Source organism: Chamaea fasciata, unplaced genomic scaffold, assembly GCF_029207755.1.
Source record: "Chamaea fasciata isolate MVZ Bird 193981 ecotype frontalis unplaced genomic scaffold, bChaFas1.0.hap1 SCAF_3, whole genome shotgun sequence".
Taxonomy (NCBI): Eukaryota; Metazoa; Chordata; class Aves; order Passeriformes; family Sylviidae; genus Chamaea; species Chamaea fasciata.
The window spans coordinates 59,451,203-59,469,415 of NW_027094088.1; the positions used below are offsets into that span (position 1 = coordinate 59,451,203).

General features: G+C 36.2%; 1 protein-coding gene across 16 annotated transcripts in view; it reads left to right on the plus strand.

Moving 5' to 3' along the window:
• Positions 1-18,213, plus strand: part of EPB41L2 (erythrocyte membrane protein band 4.1 like 2) — a 102,256-nt gene that overhangs the window by 45,653 nt on the left and 38,390 nt on the right. For all 16 annotated transcript variants that reach the window (XM_066179181.1, XM_066179176.1, XM_066179187.1 and 13 more), the window contains 3 exons: positions 742-954; positions 12,928-13,032; positions 17,624-17,666. In XM_066179181.1, the coding sequence (XP_066035278.1) occupies positions 742-954; positions 12,928-13,032; positions 17,624-17,666 (361 nt within the window). The remainder of the gene's footprint in view (positions 1-741; positions 955-12,927; positions 13,033-17,623; positions 17,667-18,213) is intronic.

Here is an 18,213-nt window from a genome sequence, read left to right on the forward strand (position 1 = left end):
GAATCTTATCAGTATGTATTAATACCTGTATGGAAGGAATGCAGAGAAGCCAGACCCTTCTCATGGTATGCAGTTAGATGACAAAAGGCAAGAGGCCTAAATTAAACCCGTGAAATTACATTTCAAATCGCAAGAAAATCTTTTTTACTCTGATGGTGATAGGACCTTTCCTTGGTGAGGAGTGTAGCCAGTTGGTGGTGGTGCAGATGATAGGCCTCCTAGGGTGGTAAAGAGGTGAGTCAGACATTGAAACAGGTTGACCAGTGATACTGTGGAGTCTTCCCTTACGAAAATAACCAAAACCCAACTGGATATCGTCCTGGGCGAATTGCCCTGTGTGGCCCTAGGGGCATTGGACCAGATCTCAAGAGATCCCTTCCAACCTCAACCATTCTGTGATTCTGTATCACTTGGCTCTCATAAACACTGGGCTTTAGTTTAGTGTAATTCCTGGAGCTTCATAATAAATTTGTTTCTCTTTGGAAGAAAGCCAATAATTTGTATTAAAAAAACCCCAATCCTCATTTCAAGAAAAGTGGAAAAAAAGGCACCACCTCTGTTTTGAGAGCAAAAATATCTCATCCCTAAAAGACAACCTTAATGCTTATGCTGGTTTATTGTGTTTCCAGTATGTGCATAACTTCAATGAATGGTTACTGTCTTAGTTATTATTAGCTTATAAAAGAAATGAACAAGTTAAAAATATTCGCCTTCCTGAGTTTATTTAACTGTTTTATATAGCCTTCCAAAGAAGATGGTAAAGAAACAGAAGTAGAGGAAGTTGCAGAGAAAAAGGAAGAAAAAGAAGAAGAAAAAGAAAAAAGGGAGACAAAAGAAGTACAGACAGCTGAAATTAAAATAGATAACATTCCTCAGAAGTCTCCAAAGAAAATCAAAACTGTGCAGTGTAAGGTGATGCTTCTGGATGGCACGGAATACAGCTGTGACATAGAGGTAAGGCATCAAGTCCTTATATAAACAGCTTTTTCTAAAGGAAAAAAACTTGCTTTCATTGTATGAGTGTTTAACGCTATCACTAGGAGTCAATTAACGTTTCAGTTTAAAATTTCATCTTTAAAACTGTATCAGTTTATTCTTAAAAATACCCTCTTTGGTACACTAGCTGATTATTTGACAGCTCAAACTTCATTATTTTTCTAAAACATTAAGGTTTTCCTGAAGGTAGAGTAATATGTGCTAATAAAGTTTTCTTGAGTTCATTAATTTTTTTAAAGTTATTTCGGTTGGAGATAAATTTAAACTTTAAAGTTTAAAAGAAATTTTCTTCAGAAAGAAAAATTCCATTACAGCTATAAAACAAGTATTTATATTTAAAGTTCTGTTCTAGTTCCACATTTTCACAAAAATTGACTGCAGGGTAGTAACCCTGGAGTAGTTGTTGGTTTGGGATTTTTTTTTTCCCCACATAAATCAGGATGTTTAAATCTGAATGGTATCTCCGTTTTAATTATAGGCTACATGAGTTTTATCTTCCTGGGCTTTTTCCCCATTCTAAAATGAGACTTACATGAAGTGGTGGCTTACCACAGATCTAAGGATATACCATTTTTTATTTATAACTGCAGTATTTTAAATCTGTCACGATTCAGTGAAGTCGTTTGGCAAGAAATAAGTTTTCTCATTATTTGCAGTAAGAGTTTCCTGTAAGAACAATAGCAAAATTAATTTAAGAGGGGAAGAAAGTGGTAAAGCAACAATTTGTTTGATATGTTTATCTGAATTATTTATAGGACATGAGCAGTGCTCACTGCAATTTTATGCATGAATTCGTGTTCTTAAATACATGTAGAACTTTTTATGCTCTACTACCATAATAAAATACTTAAAGTCTCAGAAAACTATATTAACAGATAATTGAAATTTCAGTTTGTGCTTTCTGCAAAAGATCCTACTAGATTTCTGATATTCTTTTTTAGTTTTCCTTCAATATTTAGTGTTGGGTAAATGTTGGTTTATTTCTGCTTTTACAAAGTTACTGAAATGATACAAGAATAAAAAAGCAAAGAAACAAAATTCTTGCAGTTAAAACCCAGTTTGCCTTGGTTGACTTTCTAGTAAATCAGGTTTTAGTTTGGGGCAATTGTCATGATTTTCACATTCCTGATGCCTCTTCCAGTTTGATATGGACTGTAGACCAGCTTCTTCATATTTAAAATATATATACTTGCTAATGGCAAAGTAAAACTGAAACATACCTCGTTTCCATTACTGTTATTTGATGGCTTTTGGTAGAATCCTGTAATTTTCTAATAGCCATTCTAAACCTTCATGATAATCAGTAATAAAATCTGAGCTGATAGCTACTGGGGACTTACCTGTTTGACTCTTTTTTTTCTTGCATCAATTTGTATTCACATAAATTATAAAGAGTGTAAAAGAGAACAAAAAACGAAAACAAAACCTGATTAATTTAGCCTCTGTTTAATTTTGCCAATTGTTTGTTCCTACTGTATGTGTCTTTATATAAGACAATACCTGGGAAGAGGTATAAAAGGAAAGAAATCCATGATGCAGTAGCTTCAGTGTCAGCACACAGATCAAGGCTGATAAGGATTCTCAGCAGTAATTAAATACTGAGAGTTTTGTGGCCAATTAGTAGGTGTAATATTATACAAGTAATTAATAACGGTGACCAATCATAATATGAGGACTTAATGCTTGAGTTCAGCTATTATATACCTTAGATTCACTAGAATCTAAATAGAAAATCTTGAATTAATTGTAATGCTTTGTTTCTTAAAAAAAAAAAAAAGTTGATGCATTATTCTTAGAACATAAGCTGTTTCAGAAAAGTCAGAAAAACTTTACTCATTCAGCTTGAGTATGTTCTGATCACTAAATGGTTAGTGGCAAAAGCCTGAAGATGTGATTTGGAAACTAATGGGAAAAGGGAGGGTTATGGTTACATGTGGGATCGTTGGAGGTGGAGAGACAAGTCCCATGGGCCCTTATACAATACACCCACCAGTATTGAGTGAGGTGGCTGGTGTTGCTTCAAGGCCAAACTTGACCATATTGGAAATGTCCCAGCAGTTAGAGGAACTTCCTGGGATTTTTTTGAAGGGGGAAAAAGCATATGTCATTTCTATTTTCAGGAAACTTTTTTTTTAATGTCATCTTAGGTTCTTAAAATTCATAGTTTTGTGTATGGCCCTTTTAGCAGTATGGTTAGATCTCACTTGTTTTTGCTTGTAGGAAAAAGCAATTCCTCACCTGCTCGTCATGGTTGTCCAAATACCTGTTTTTCTCTATTTTTTGTTGTTGGCCTTTTTTTTGAAGACAAATCCCTAAATAATTGAGAACTCTTAGGCTTGTCCTTCATTTGTACAGTTACAAGCCTACACTTTAAGACTTCATACTGTCTGGAAGGGCAGGTGAGTTCAGGTATAATATCCCTAGCTTTTCCTATTAACTAATTCTAAAATAGCAGATCTTTCGTTACTGCTCATTGAATTCCATGATACATGCCAGTTATTTAATCTAACACCTCTCTCTTCATTTCCTTCTATTTTCTCTTATTTTACAAAGCAGTCTTAGTATAGACTGAGGTGCTAGATGAGGAGTTCTGACAATTTCTTTTTTCTGTCCATCCTGTTCTTAATTTTTCCTGAGAGAAGAGAAGATAATACTGACAATAGTCTGTGTGCTTAGGAAGAAATGCCATTTCAGTAGACCAGAAACTGCCCAGTAAACTCCTGTCCACATGATAGTTAGATTTCTATCCTGCTTATATTCCTGTCTGCTTTGTGAGCTTAATTTAGTTTTAGACATATTTGTGGTTATGTTTCTTTGGCTCCAGTGATTTAAAACATTTCAACATACTTAATTTTTTATAACATGATATTTAATTTTGAATATGGAAAGAAGGAAACATTGTTTCATATAATCTCTTGTACAAAACCCAGTTTTTACACATACACAACCACCCCCTCCCCCATTTTCCATTGCCCCCCAACACTGAAGCTGATTTTGTTTCTTACTTTGCAAAGTAACATTTGGTACAAATTAAATTAGAATAATTTCTCAAAGATGACTGAAATAGATTCTTTTTTTCAAGCTTAAAATTTGATATTTCAATTCAGTAAAGTGAAAAAAAACCTAGTTTCTCTGACAGAAGGTTCTGAGAGTGAATTCCTCTGTGAGTTGTACAGAATAGAAATTGGTGGGAGATGCTCACTTGGGAAAAATATAGCCTCAAGATGTTGAGATAGTATACTTATATATGAAATTGTGGGGAAAAAGAAAAGTTCACTCCTGGTGAATTAGCAGGATATTAAAACATCTTTGCAAATGACTGCAATTTGATGCTGTTCTTCCATCATTCAGAATTTGTCATTAAATGTTGCTGTAGGAGTACAGGTACATTTGAACCTTTCTTGTTTCTTTGCCACTTGGGTTTTGTGTACAGATAATTACTTTAAGTTCTTTTTTTGCAGCCACCTAGTGTTGTTTGACAGTGGAGTTATTTCTTCTGGCTTGTTTTAGCATGTCTTTCCCATTGCCCCGGGCATGCCTGACATGGTTGATCTTTAGATTTCAGCATAAAGCAAATCTCAGATATGTGTCTTTTTTGATGTTACTTTGTAAATTAATTTATCACCTCTGAGAGTCATCTGTTTTTTCCCTTGAGAACCCTTTATTTTCCCTTAGTAGATCTTCTGACTCATGTGAACTTGCCAATTTGAACTTTTAAGTCAATAATTCTTTATCTGTGGAACTGTTTGAACAGATATTTCAGTTTCTTTTGTGATTATTTTCTTTTTACTTCTCATTGAAGTAAATGCACAATTGAAGGACCTGGTTTGTAATCTTTCTGGAGTATAGTTCTCCAAATATCCTTGTCTGAATGCCAGTGTAGATACAACACCCAAGGTACTCCATTGTCATCTAGAGAAGTCCATGACATGAGAGCATTATTAATCTAAACATTGTGCTAGGTGAAACCTGTTCCTCAGTTCTTTGTAGTTTGAAATTGTCACTGTAGTGTTTTTTGCTTTTTGATCTTTCCCAGAAATGAACTGCACTCAATTCACCATGCAGAGATGCTGATTGTAATCTTGCATGGTTGATAAAATGTGGTCTGTAAATAATTACTCTGTCTTGGCTACTTGCTCTGGGGAATTAAAATTTCAGTGGGAGTAGTGTTATGAACATTTATACCAGCCACTCTTCAAACTTGCTTTCTATTGTTATTTTGGATCCTGTAAAGTTTTACAAGGCAGGAAATACCCTCCATTACAATGTTATATTAAATTCCTTTGACTTTTAGTATTTTATTCCCTTAAGTCTCTAGGTTCCATATTAATAAAATAGATTGATCTTCTGTACTCTGTTGCTTTAAAGGATTCTTCTGAAATAAATCAAAAAATAATATTGCATGCAAGTACTATACTAAACAGCATGACTTACATGTACACAATATGTGCATTCATAGAGCATGAGCCATTAATTTAGTGTTTTTAAGCTTAAAACTATTGTAACTCTTAAAGATAACACCTACTTAGCCTCAGAATCTTCAGAGTAAGACCTGAATGCCTGGAGAGATGGAAAGAGGATGAAGCTATTGTTAAATACTTCTGGAGAAGCATGACTTAAAACTGTGAAAGTGAAAAACTTTCACAGCCTGTGAACTGTTAAAAAACCTTTCAGTTACCTTTCATTACTTTAAAGAGAGTTAAAGGAATAAGAGCCTGTAAGTTTATCACAGACAGTTGTCAAGGTACTGAGGAAAAAAGCTAATGAGTGGTATTTGCCAAAAACTGTGACTGAACCTTTGTGCTTGCTTGAAATGATAGAACCATATTAAAGGATAAAATAGCCTTGATTCATGATTCAGTAGTGTAATATTTGAGATGTAAGGGCAGTTGAGTTTTAATAGCTTGAATGTGCAGACCATTGGAATATTTAAGACTTAATTTTTAGGAGCAATTTTCATTTTTTTAATACACTGCAAATGATGTAATTTTGACGTACTCATTTCCTTATAATTGATCTCTGTGGGAGGTATAAATTACTAATATATTACTGTGAACTACATGTATCCCTTGCTTTCAAGGGGGAAATAAATTTGCTTTTTTCCTCTCATTCTGTGGTTTTGTACATAGTTGTGAAGAAATTCTGTCACTGAATTTGGGATCTGCAGTAAAGACTAGTTCAGATTTTCTGTTTTTAATATAAACTGTGTTTGAGTAGAGAATAACACAGTTCAAACAAACAAAAAGAAGTGCTAAGTGCATAATGATTACTAATTAGAAGCAAATGACGATCCTATTGGGTTTGTTTACTGCATTCAGTCAGTGGTCTAATTAAATATTTATGACAAAAGGCATTTAAAGGATGCCAGCACTGACCGTATTTTATGCACGTATGAACAAGTGAAATACATCGAAGTTGACACAGACTCTATGGTTACTTACAGTTTGCTAATACAAAGTAAAAATATGTTTGCTCAGTGTACAATTAAGATCAGTCTTTAACCCTGAAGTAAGAAAACTTCGAATGAAGCTGATATGGAACAGATGTTTAATTGTAGCTGAGTTTTGATTTGCAAATCTTTTTCTGACTGCTCAGATGTCTAGTCTAGGTTTATTCAAGCACTAAGTGGTCTGTTTAAAGTATGACATCTTTTATTTAGAAAAAGGAAAATAGGGATGATGTTAAATTTGGTACATTCTTAAAATATTTGACTAGATTCAACAGACACCACTGAAAGTAATGTTTATGTGTGAAGTCATCTCAGTCCCTGGGGATTTTTTGCTTTCCTCTGCAGCATTGAGCATGGCCCCTTGCCAAGGGCTGCTTTGGGCTATTCTGCCTATGTTCTCTCCTGCTGCTTTTGCACCTCCAAGGCACCACTCATACCCTTTCTCTCTGTCACTCCCAAGTTTGTAGCAGGAGTGAGTTCCTGTATTCCCTTGGTTTGGTTTTCCCTAAGGTTCTTGTTTGTACAAGGCAGTCTGGTTTGCTGCTGCATCAGGAGGCTGGCACTTTTTAGCTCTCCCTGCATGCAATACAAGTGCAGGCCAGGCATGAGAGCACTGTTCATGCATCACTGGCCAAGAAGCACAGCAAAGCAAATTTTGCGGCCAAAAAATATGCTCATCATTGATATGTATCATACTTTTGGAAACAACCCAGGCTGTTGAACATCTCCTCCCCTTTTGCTTGTGACCAGTACCAATCCTTACTCTTCAAGTCCCAGGAAACAGGGACTGTCTGGTTCAGATTCTGGCTTCTCCTTTCTGTGGCCTTGCCTTTGCCAGACTGCAAGGGATGTTTTGATTTTTTTTTTAAACAAAACTGGAGAATGCATTAGCCTGGGCCTGGCTTCAGAATTGCATTGTGTTAATGCCTGTGAGCGTTGGCTCTTTAACTGATTCAGAAAAATAAAATGAAATCAAATCCTTTTTCCTTTTGTAAATATGTGTCTTTGAAACTGTTTTTGGCGCTAAAAAAACCCTGTCATTTCAGGCAATACCAGTCTCATAGTTAGTCAGCTCCTGGGTACTGCTCCTGTGCTTGCCTGTAGACATTTGTGGTTAGCCACTTTGAAGATGGACCCTCGTTCTGATGGAGTGCTGTTGTTCTCAAATGTAATAAAATGTTTTATTACATTTCTCCAAGGGAAATGACTCAAGCCTTTCTAAAAATGAGTACAAGAAGAAAAAGAATCTCTGAGGAAATAATAGGGTTTGCACACTTCAAAGAATCACTCAGTTTGGGAGCATGTCCTGCATTCTGCAAAGGGTTTGGTCTCTGAAGAGATATGTGGAGTTCTGCCATTCTGTGGAAACCTAGATTAACTGAGTGACCATAGAAAACTTTTAAAACTGTACTTATTTTTTTGTCTTTTTTTTTTTTTTTATTTCTTCAAATGGTTAAATTAGTTTGAGATAATCCACAGCTCTCATGCCCATCAGATGGTACATGCCTCCTTCCCAGAGAGGAAGACATGGAATGCCTAGGCTGGGACATGATTACCCATTCAATCCTTTCTGCTAGTGCAGGGCTGAGAAGAAAGGTTGAGATTTTCCTCCATGTGTACTGCTAGAGAAAGGAGAAGGCAGGAATAAAAATAGGATAGACTGTTTCAGGTGGAAAGGACCTCCAATGGTCATTGAGTTCAGCTGTCTGATGACCAACCCTTTAAGGGTAAAGAAGCACAAGGGCTGACCTAAAGGTCATGTCCAAATGACTTTTAAACACTGACATGCTTGGGGCATCAGCCACCTCCTAGGAAGCTGTTATACTGGTTGATCACCTTGTGATAAAGAAATGCTTCCTAATGTCACATCTAAACCTTCCATGATGCAGCTTTGAACTGTTCCCACATGTCCTATCACTGATCCCAGAGAGAGGCTCAGCACTTGCTTCATCTCCTTCCTCAGGAAGCTGTATGGAGCAATGAGGCCACCCCTCAGCATTCCTTTTCTCTAATTCTGGATAAGCCCAAGTCCTAAGCCAGTCCTCATAGGACATTCCTTCCAGCCCTTTCCACAGCTTTGTTGTTGCCTTCTAGACATATTCAGGGACCTTCACATCTATAACTGCTCACAGTGCTCGAGGTGTGGCCTTACCAAAGCTGACTGCAGCTAGATAATCACCTCTTTTGTCTGGATGGTTGCACGCAGGGTTTGATGCAGCCCAGTCTGGGGTTTGCCCTCCCGACTGCCCGGGCTCTCTGCTGGCTCACACTGAGCTGCTGCTGACCAGCGCTCCCAGATCCATTTCTGCAGGGCTGGTCTCCAGCTACTCCTCTCCCAGTTTATACTTGTGCCCAGCATTACTCTGTCCCAGGTACAGAATCTGGCATTTGCTAAATTCCATGCCACTGATTGCTCAATGCTCTGATCTATCCACGTTGCTCTGTAGCGTTTCTCATCCCTTGAGGGAGTCAGTAGCACCTCCCACTTGAGTATCATCAGCAAACTTGCTAATGGTGCATTCAACTCCTGCATCCCTATCATAGATAAATGTATTGAACAGAACTGGTAGCTGTGAATGTTTGCATTGCATCAGTAGTTGGCAACTCTTGTATAGCCAAACAGATCCATGATATCCTAATTCCCAGTTGCATAGAAATTTCCACTGTGTATGTCAGCTGCAATTGCTGTGCTCTGGTTTACTCTTTTTTTTTTGAGAAGGAGGTAAAGGACAGAATAATGCTGCCTCTGGTTTTATGAGGTGGTTGCATTATGAGGTGGCATCTGCGGTGTCTAAATACAGGCTTGCAATTGGTACTAGAATAACCTTGGTTACATGTGTTCTTTTTATGTTCTCACTTAAAAGAAAGCCTAACTTGGCAGCAATACAGAATACTGCTGGTCTGAGTACTCTCGTGTTTTAAACTGCTGGCTTTGTGTGCATCTCCTCACTTCTCAGCCTCTTGGTATAGCTAGGTTGAATGTACTCCCCTTCTTGTGGGAGCAAGGATGGACTTACACTTTTACTGATATTTCTGCATTATAATGAATATTTTCTTGTTGTTTTCAGTGCCAGCATTTGATGTGCTATAAATACATATGTGTGTATATACAGATACATAAATGTATATGTATGCATACATATAATAAGAACAGTAATTTAGAAGAACAATAATTTACACATTGGCTGTGGCTACCACTTGACATCTCAAACGCCTGGTTGAAAATGAAATGCAATCCGTTTTAAAAAGTCCAAAATTGTGCAAACCATGATGCCGCCTTCTAAAGAGTGCCCAGCTCTATTAAAATATTTCTAACTTCTGAACTGACTGGATCATAACAGTTATCTTCAGTTCACGTTTAGAGACATTCTACTAGGAACATGATTTTTTCCAGAAAAAGTTATGTTTATCATATAATTTATACTGTGTAGTAATGTTTGTCCCCAAATGGTTTACAAAGAAATTGCACATGACAAGTTTGGTTTTGCTAATTAAATACTCTTCTAAATTTTTAAAACTCTATTACTATATATATATATATCTCCAGATATCGATATCTATATCTATATAGATATAAAATAACTCAGAGTCTTTCGATTTTACAAGTCAGATCGTATAATGAAAACCATCGCTGGTACTGAGAGGCTTCCTAAGCTTTTGAACCTATAGCAGAGCTCTATAAATACTAGTTGCTGATATGGTATAATGTCTTTTCATTTTGCTGCTGTCTAGAATGTAGACTCACAAACTTGGACTTTGTGACATGGTATATTTCCTTATGTGGAAGAACCATGAACTGACAAAAAGATGTTTAAAGATACGGTGGACACTGCTAGTGTGTCCAGGTTCTCTGTTGATTTTGACTTCCTAATAAGGACCTGTGCAATATTTTACAGTTATACTTGCAATATATTTCCTGTAGATTTGCCTGCTTTGTTTCTATATGCCAAAGACTTGATATTAACTGTGGGGTTTAGTATATAAACTTTATAAAAAAGCAGCTGATTCCAGATGTGGGCTTGATATGATAGCATATATTATTTTGCACTAATCTATAGATTTCCTTTACTGAAATTTAAATAACTGAAACTTGCCTTTGCAAGGTGTGATCACTGACCTGCACATTGACTCTGGAAAAAAACGGTATCTATTACATGCATCTAAGATTCTTTGAACTCTCTCTTGCTTAGTTTTTTCTGCTTTCAATTTATTGCTTTTCTAAATTGATAATTTTTCTTAGTAAGCTGAAGGTGAAGCTGTCAAGAAAAATAAGTGGTTACTTCAGATGCCCAGAGGAAGCAATCATCTTTCTTGAGGTGTAAGATTTTTTGAAAACACCAAACAGACTTAAAATTCCCTGCTCCCCATTTCAGAAGTCACTCTGACTTCTACTTTCCACTGCCTTGCTACTTGGGCTACTAAATGTGGTAATTTTATAATTTTGCTTCTGTGAAAACTTTCTGATCTTCCTGAGTCTAATGTCTGCTGGACAACGCGATTTTGAATAAAGCTCTGGATTCTTGGGGAATAAATCAACAATGCCTTCACTCTTTGCTCAGTACATACCTCCTTTTCTCCCCTCTCCCTCCGCTCTTGGCCTTTACCGCCCTGTGCCGTGGAGCCGAGTTGCGGGAGTGGCAGAACGGGGCACATGGAGTGCTCTGCCACTGTCTGCGGGGACAATGGCCACAGTGTCACCCGGGCCTACACAGGGGCTGCTGATGGCGTTTCTGTGGAATGGCAGTGGTGTGTGGCATCTACTGAAATCTGTAAGATAAGCAAATGCAAAAATTCCTATAAGCTGACAGGCCTCTGAAAAGGCTATGTTGTGGCCTCTATGATAAATGCCACAAATAGCAGAGCTGTCATGAAGGAGTTGGTTCAAACTGGAGACTGCAGGCGAGTCGTGGTCAAATTTGAACTGTGGAAAGAACTTCTCATCTTCCCACCCCTGAGCATATGGTGTGAGCAGTCTGCTCTAAATCTTTGTCTCCTTTCAGCAGGAGACAAAGATTTTCCTTAAAACCTGGTGCACAGAAGTAGAGCCTGGACCTGTTTTTTATTACTGGCACTGCAGACACATGAAATATTTACATTCCCAGTTTCAGGTACAAGAACCACAGAACGATAGAATAGTTTGCGTTGGGAGGTACCTTAAAGATCTTGTAGTTTTTAAACCCTGCTAAGGCCAGGACACCTTCCACCAGACCAGGCTGCTCAGAGCCCCATCCAGCCTGGCCTTGAACATTTCCAGGGATGGGACATCCACAACTTCACTGAGCAAACCTGTTCCAGTGCCTCACCACCCTCACAGTAAAGGATTTCTTCCAATTATCTAATCTGCATCTACTTTCTTTAAAGCCATTACCCCTTTTCCTGTCACTACATGACCTTTCCTTCCCTTCTCTCTTAAGTCCCCTTTAGATACTGGAAGGCTGCTGGAAAGGTCACAAGAAAAACAGATAGAACTTCAGGACTGACTGCCATTTGCTTAAGCTCTAGTAATACTGAGTTCACCAAGTGAACTTGAAAGTGGCCATTTTAAAACGCTTTTTAAGAGTACGTTCAAATGATGATCAGTCTTCAGTTACTGTATTTATAAAGCAGCAGACTATGATACTGAAACTAACCTCAAACAAAACCTTCAGGTTTTTTTTCCTTTGTTGCTGATTTCCACAAATAGTACTTTTAGGAAAAATAAACTTCTTGAAGATCTCTTATTTTTGAGCATCTAGTGAATTTGTTGGGTACTGAGATTTCAGAAATACATGCATAGAAAGCAGCCATCTTATTTTCTGCTCCTCAAAACAAACCACTGCAGTATAGACAACTTGACATGTTAGATATGTTCAGCTTCTGCTTGCATTCTGCTTCTGCTGGTCTGAGCATCAACTCTTAGTGGTCTGCTTGTTCTTTTCGTCTTTTGATGATAGCACACTTTATTTTTCAGTGCATTCATATCATGTGATTGATAAGTCACTGAGATGTATACCAAAATGATAAAAATTCAAAATTTAACATTGTAGATGCTATATTAATTTTTAGAAGGTAATATAGAAAAATTTGGCTCAAATGAAGATGTCTTCTGTTATTTTAAAAGTAAAGATCTAGAAAAACCAAGACTATTTAGTGATATTTAATAGTGCAAAATATTTAAATCTTTCAGGTACTGAATTTTCCTTTTGTGCTTATGTTGTTGTTGTTTCAGGGTGGTTTTTTTTTTTTGATGTATTGAAAAAAAATTTGAAATTTCTCTATTTTTTGTCAAGGATATGTATAGCTTTGAAATATGGTGGACAGTCTTTGTAAGAAAGCTTATAGTTTTATAATCTGATTTATATATATTTTAAATTTTTCTGAATAATATAATTGAATAACAGTATCTGTAATTAAGGAACTTACTGATTTACTTGTATTATTTTTCTCTTTTTTCTTATTTTTCCTTATTTCTTTCCTTCTTTTCCTACTCTCCCACCCCTCAGAAAAGAGCAAAAGGACAAGTTCTGTTTGATAAAGTATGCGAACACCTCAATTTACTGGAAAAGGATTATTTTGGGCTGTTGTTTTATGAGAATTCAGAACAGAAGGTAAGCCTGTATGAGGATTTTGTTTGTTTTTCATCATTGCCACTCACTCCAATAGTTCAGTGAGGTATATTCTATTAAATGTTTACCGTTTGAAACACTTGAGTAAATTTTGCTGCCTTTTCTAGATGTGTAAGAATGCTTTGTTCATAAACATGAAGGGAATCTAGCTCATAAGTCTGTAATGACTAGGCCTTTGAGTTCCTCCATTATTAATTTTACATTTAAAGAAAATTTTTATAAAAGAGACTGAAGCTGGTCCATTGCTAGTGTTTTGGATACGAATTTTACAAATGAATGGCATTTGAGATGACTGCATTTGAAAGAATTTCTTAAATCCTTTTAAAGTTACCATCTGGTAACTTAAAAGTTACTATTTGGTAACTTCCTTCTTCTTTTGCACTTCCTTTCTTTTGAATGGTTGAGTGCATCTAGATTGCTCAGCTGAGGAAAATCTTAAATCAGTCAGTGGCAAGTGCTCCATTAAGTATCAAAACCTAATCTATCTTTCTTACATATTAACATTTACAGTTATGGGCTGGGCTGCCTGTTGCTTCCTCCATGAACTAAACATAAATGTGTAGTCATCTTTTTCTTCATAAAAAAACTCCCAGATGAATATTTACAAATTGAAGCAGGAAAAATTGTATTTCTTTTAAATTTGTAGTAGAAGCATCATTACATCATACTGCATCTAAAAGTTTTTGCTTTTTTTTCCTGTCATTTTCCTCTTAACACTGTTTTTTTAAAAATTAAGTGTTGTTTCATAGTCTGAATAAATCTGAATTTCTGACAACTTCCATTCTGATAAAGCTGTTTCCTAGAGTTATTTGCTTTGCTGTAAAGCTTTCTGTGCAGTATTGGGCAAAATACTCAATTCCTCTATATTAAAAATGCCCATATACAAAATGAGCTTGTTATATTATTAATAGATATTTAATTTTTGTTCTTGATTTTTAAGCAATTTCCAGACATAAGAACTTATTTGGTGTAACGATGAAGATCTCTGTTGATCTTCTAACTAAATATCATAATCTTATCTCTTATTTTTGCTTGTTGCTTTTTTTGTGCTTCTCACTATTGAAAAACTGTACTGTACAGACACAACAAAATAACATAAAACAGCAGTCTGATATCTGGCAAGAGAGAAAAGGTCTAATACTAGACCTGGGATCCTTGGCCTGTACCAGAAAATAGCCCACCTGAATAGGATCCCAGGCCCATGGGATCCCAGAAGGTAAAATAGGGAGACTTGGGTTTTTGAAACTGCAGCAAAAAAGCTGGGTTGGTGTATGGTTATGTCTTTTTTTTTTCTTCCCTTTTTTTTCCCCCTCTAGTTAGACTAAGACTTTCTTGGTATTCTTCAGTCATTTGAATAGAGAAACAGAGGTCCACCCTTTAGAAAGACCCCATCTGTTTTTTCATATGTCTTTTTCCTTGGAGATACTAAAAACTTGACTGGATATGAACCTGGGTAACTTGATCTGATTCGAAACTTGCTCTTGAATCACACTTAGACTGGTTATGTCCAGAGGTCTGTTTCAGTGTGAATGAGTCCTAGAATTCCTTATCCATTGACTGTGAAGGTGGTACTGTAGCAACACTCATAAGTATTTACATAAGTTAAGAGAGGCATTTACATAAATTGAGAAATATTTGATAATGTGGTCCTTATTGAAAAGTAGAATAGATCACTTTTCGCCTGAGTTATGGACAGCAGCAAGCTTTTATTTTAAAAATTCTGGATAAATCTGGTCCTTTTGTTATGAAGACTAAACAATTTGCTGGATTTTATCTTCTTCATACAAATGCATTCCTAGTGTTATTTGAAGAACCTTAAAAAAACCCTCTATCCTAGCAAATTTATGTTTCACACCTCCTACTTTCTCAGAACTTTTGCTGGGTTTAAGGCCCTCTTTCTCATTCACCTCTGTATTAACTTTGAGTTACTTTTTAATTTTGGTACCATTTCTTTCTGATGCTTTTTTTTTTTTCTGTGTTATGATTGTTGCCTTTTTAGATTAAAATGCTAAAAATCCCTGACCTCCAGGCCAGTCAGTAATAAATGCTGAATAATGTTTTTTTCCCATTCTTGTGCACTCATCACAGCCATCCATTTATGAGCCAGCTGTTGAACCCGACGCCAGCTGTGCCGTGTGGCAAGTGAATGCCAGGCACTCGTTTGAATTAGAGCTGCTCCCCAGTGCACCATTGGGGTACCATTGGAGGAGGAGTCCCATTAACTCTTGTCCATGGGTGTTCTATGCAGCTGGGAGAGAGGTTGTGTCTTCCAATCAGACTGATTTTTGTTAGCTTTAATACACTTTTTAAAACTATTTAGGCCAAATTAGTAATTAATGATTTCTTTCATTTTTTGCAAATGTTAAATTTATTAGCTTGAAGTTTAGTTAGAGATTTCATTGTATTGCACCCTCAGAAGTTCATGAATGCTCCATTCACACTGTAATTGGTCTGCAAAAGTGTTAATAAGCTTCTGCTCTTATGTTTTGGGCGCCAGCTGGAAATGCTGCTTTTCTGGATTTGTACAAAATACTTTTGTACTGATAGAGAACATTTTGTTCTTTGACAATACGTTACTTTGTCTCATCTATAACCTTACCATTCACAAATTAAACAAATAGATTTCTGCCTACTGGAGCAAAGTAGTGTGTATGCACTTTGTCTTTTGTTTTGAAAGACAGACCTGTCTATTCTGCATTAAGAGCTCTAATTTAGGGTAGACTCTTTTGTGATGTTTGTTTTTATCCAATACAAAAGGCACAGATGCAAAAAACCCCCATCCCTGTAATCATGCCTTTAAATGGAATATAAGCATCTGATTTTATTTGACAGAGTAATAATGAAAGTTATTGGCTAAGTCTGCTTCCAATAAGCTTATTTCAGGGTTGGAAAAATCAGAAAATGATCTGTATAACTTGTTTAAAGAAGAGATTATTCTTATCATCTTGCAGTATAGTCTGTATTGTATGGTGCTTTCTCCTGCTTTGTAGCGATGAAAGATGAAACACTGAAAATACTATGTACTCAGAAATCCTATTTTTCTGTTGTAGTTATTCCATGCTATATTCTCTATTTATTTACTTGATGCTATGTCTAAAATGTAAGGGTTTAAGATACTTCTAGTTATTGTAGTTGCAAGAATATGGCCGTGGGTAATTTCAGAATGGAATTCTTGCCAAAAGCAGAAAAACCTAGGGTGATAACTCTAGCTGAAGTCAGTGTCAGCTGAACTTATTTGAAGACTTGTGTTGTCTTCCAAGGCCTTTCCATGTCAAGGTTCTTCTAACAGAAAGCAGTTTTTCTGATTTAAAAGCAGTTTTTCAGATTTAAAAGCAGTTTTTCTGATTTAAGCAATATAAATGATATCCAGGATTTTGGAGAAGTGCTTTCTAACTCTCCCTTTGTAAAAATGTTATGGACTTTGCCTTCTCTGGAAAAATTATCATAGCTATGGAAAGTAGAGATCACAGACAAAGCAAGAAATATGAAATTATTGTCTTGTTTTAAACATTACAATTGTAAGAGATTATAAAAAGGGGCTTATGCTTTTAATTTGTAAATAATATTCATCTAATATATATATGGTGCACTTGTGATGAAATCTGCTTGGACCAAGCTCGTTTACAGCAGGCAACTTGGTGTGTTGGTTCATGTTCATAGTCTCTATCAGCAGAGTGATCTATGTTAAAGATTTTCACTACTGTAGAAATGTAGTTCCACATTCTCCTAATTCACACAGACCTGTGAAACTAGGCTAGCATTTTCTTAAAAGACAATGGACTTTGGGTGCAAAAGTCCATTATAGAGACTGAGGGATTTGATATTGGGAAGCAATGTTTTGTTTCCCAATATCAATTTGTTTGTTTGCTACCACAGAATTTGTTTGCTACCATAGACTGAAAAAGGTACACATTATACCCAGGATGCTCTGCTTTCCTTGGTTAGGTGAGAAACATTGGTAGAAATAACCCTTTGGCAGCATTTGTGCTGGCACTGAGGTATTCCCTCAGACTTTAAAACTACAAGTACCTGCAGTGGTCTATAGAAAAGCAGATATTTTCCTTGGCCTCACAAGGCAGTATCTAACTCTTCCCTGCATTTCACATCTGTCTTTGAAATGTTGCAAGACCTGCTGTCAGGCTGGTTTTGTGTGTGTTTCTTCCATGAATGTGCTTGTGTGTGTGTCTGGCCATGGGAAGTAAAGGTTCAAACTCAATGAAGGAAAGTCTCAGTAACTGTAGGTAAAAGGTTTTTGTTCCTAGTTTCTCTACCTATTTTTTAACATGTATGGGTAAAGCTAGTAAACAGGACTGTCTGAGTTACCAAGAATATATGTTACAGATTCCTTAGTCTCACTTCCCAAAGTTAAATTGTTGGATGATCTGTCACAAAACAGTCTCTTTGCACATATCAGTAGTAACTGAAATGCTAAAAACTATTTAATAGGTTGCATCTCTCTTGGATATAATCTATTAAACCTCTATAGGTTTATTAGATTATATCAAAAAATTTTTGGTATTGGGGATTTTAAATGCTGGCTGTGGTTTTCTTGTTCTTTTTTTTTTTTTTCCAGAACTGGCTAGATGCTTCAAAGGAAATTAAGAGACAAATTCGAAGTAAGTACTTCTGTATTCAGATGTTATGCTCCTTTTTTTTTTCCTCACAGAAGTATTCTTCATAAATTTAGTGGGCTGGATGTTGATTGTTTACAGCTTTAAAATAGTTTCTATCTGATAGGGATATATTCACCTTAAAAGAGGAAGCAAATCTTCTGTTTCCATCCCTTGTCCAAGTAGGGGAGAGGGAGTCACTCAGCATGATGCTGTAGAAGTTAATGATTATACTATATTACATGTTATTATATCACTATATTATAATGATTAATCATTATATTATATTAGAAACTAATAAAATATAATATTGCCCCCAAATTTTCCCTTGTCGTGTGAGTAATATTCGATATTTTTGCATCCTGAAACAGTTGATGTTTTTCAACTTTGTGCTGATAGTTGGTTACTGGATGGAGAATGTGATCATGCAAAGATGGTCATGGTTGTTGCCACAGGACTTTCTTACTTCAAAGACTCACCAGAAGAATATGAACCTACAAAAAGAAAATTAATATGTTTTACAGAAAATGTATACTCTTCAATACTGATCAGT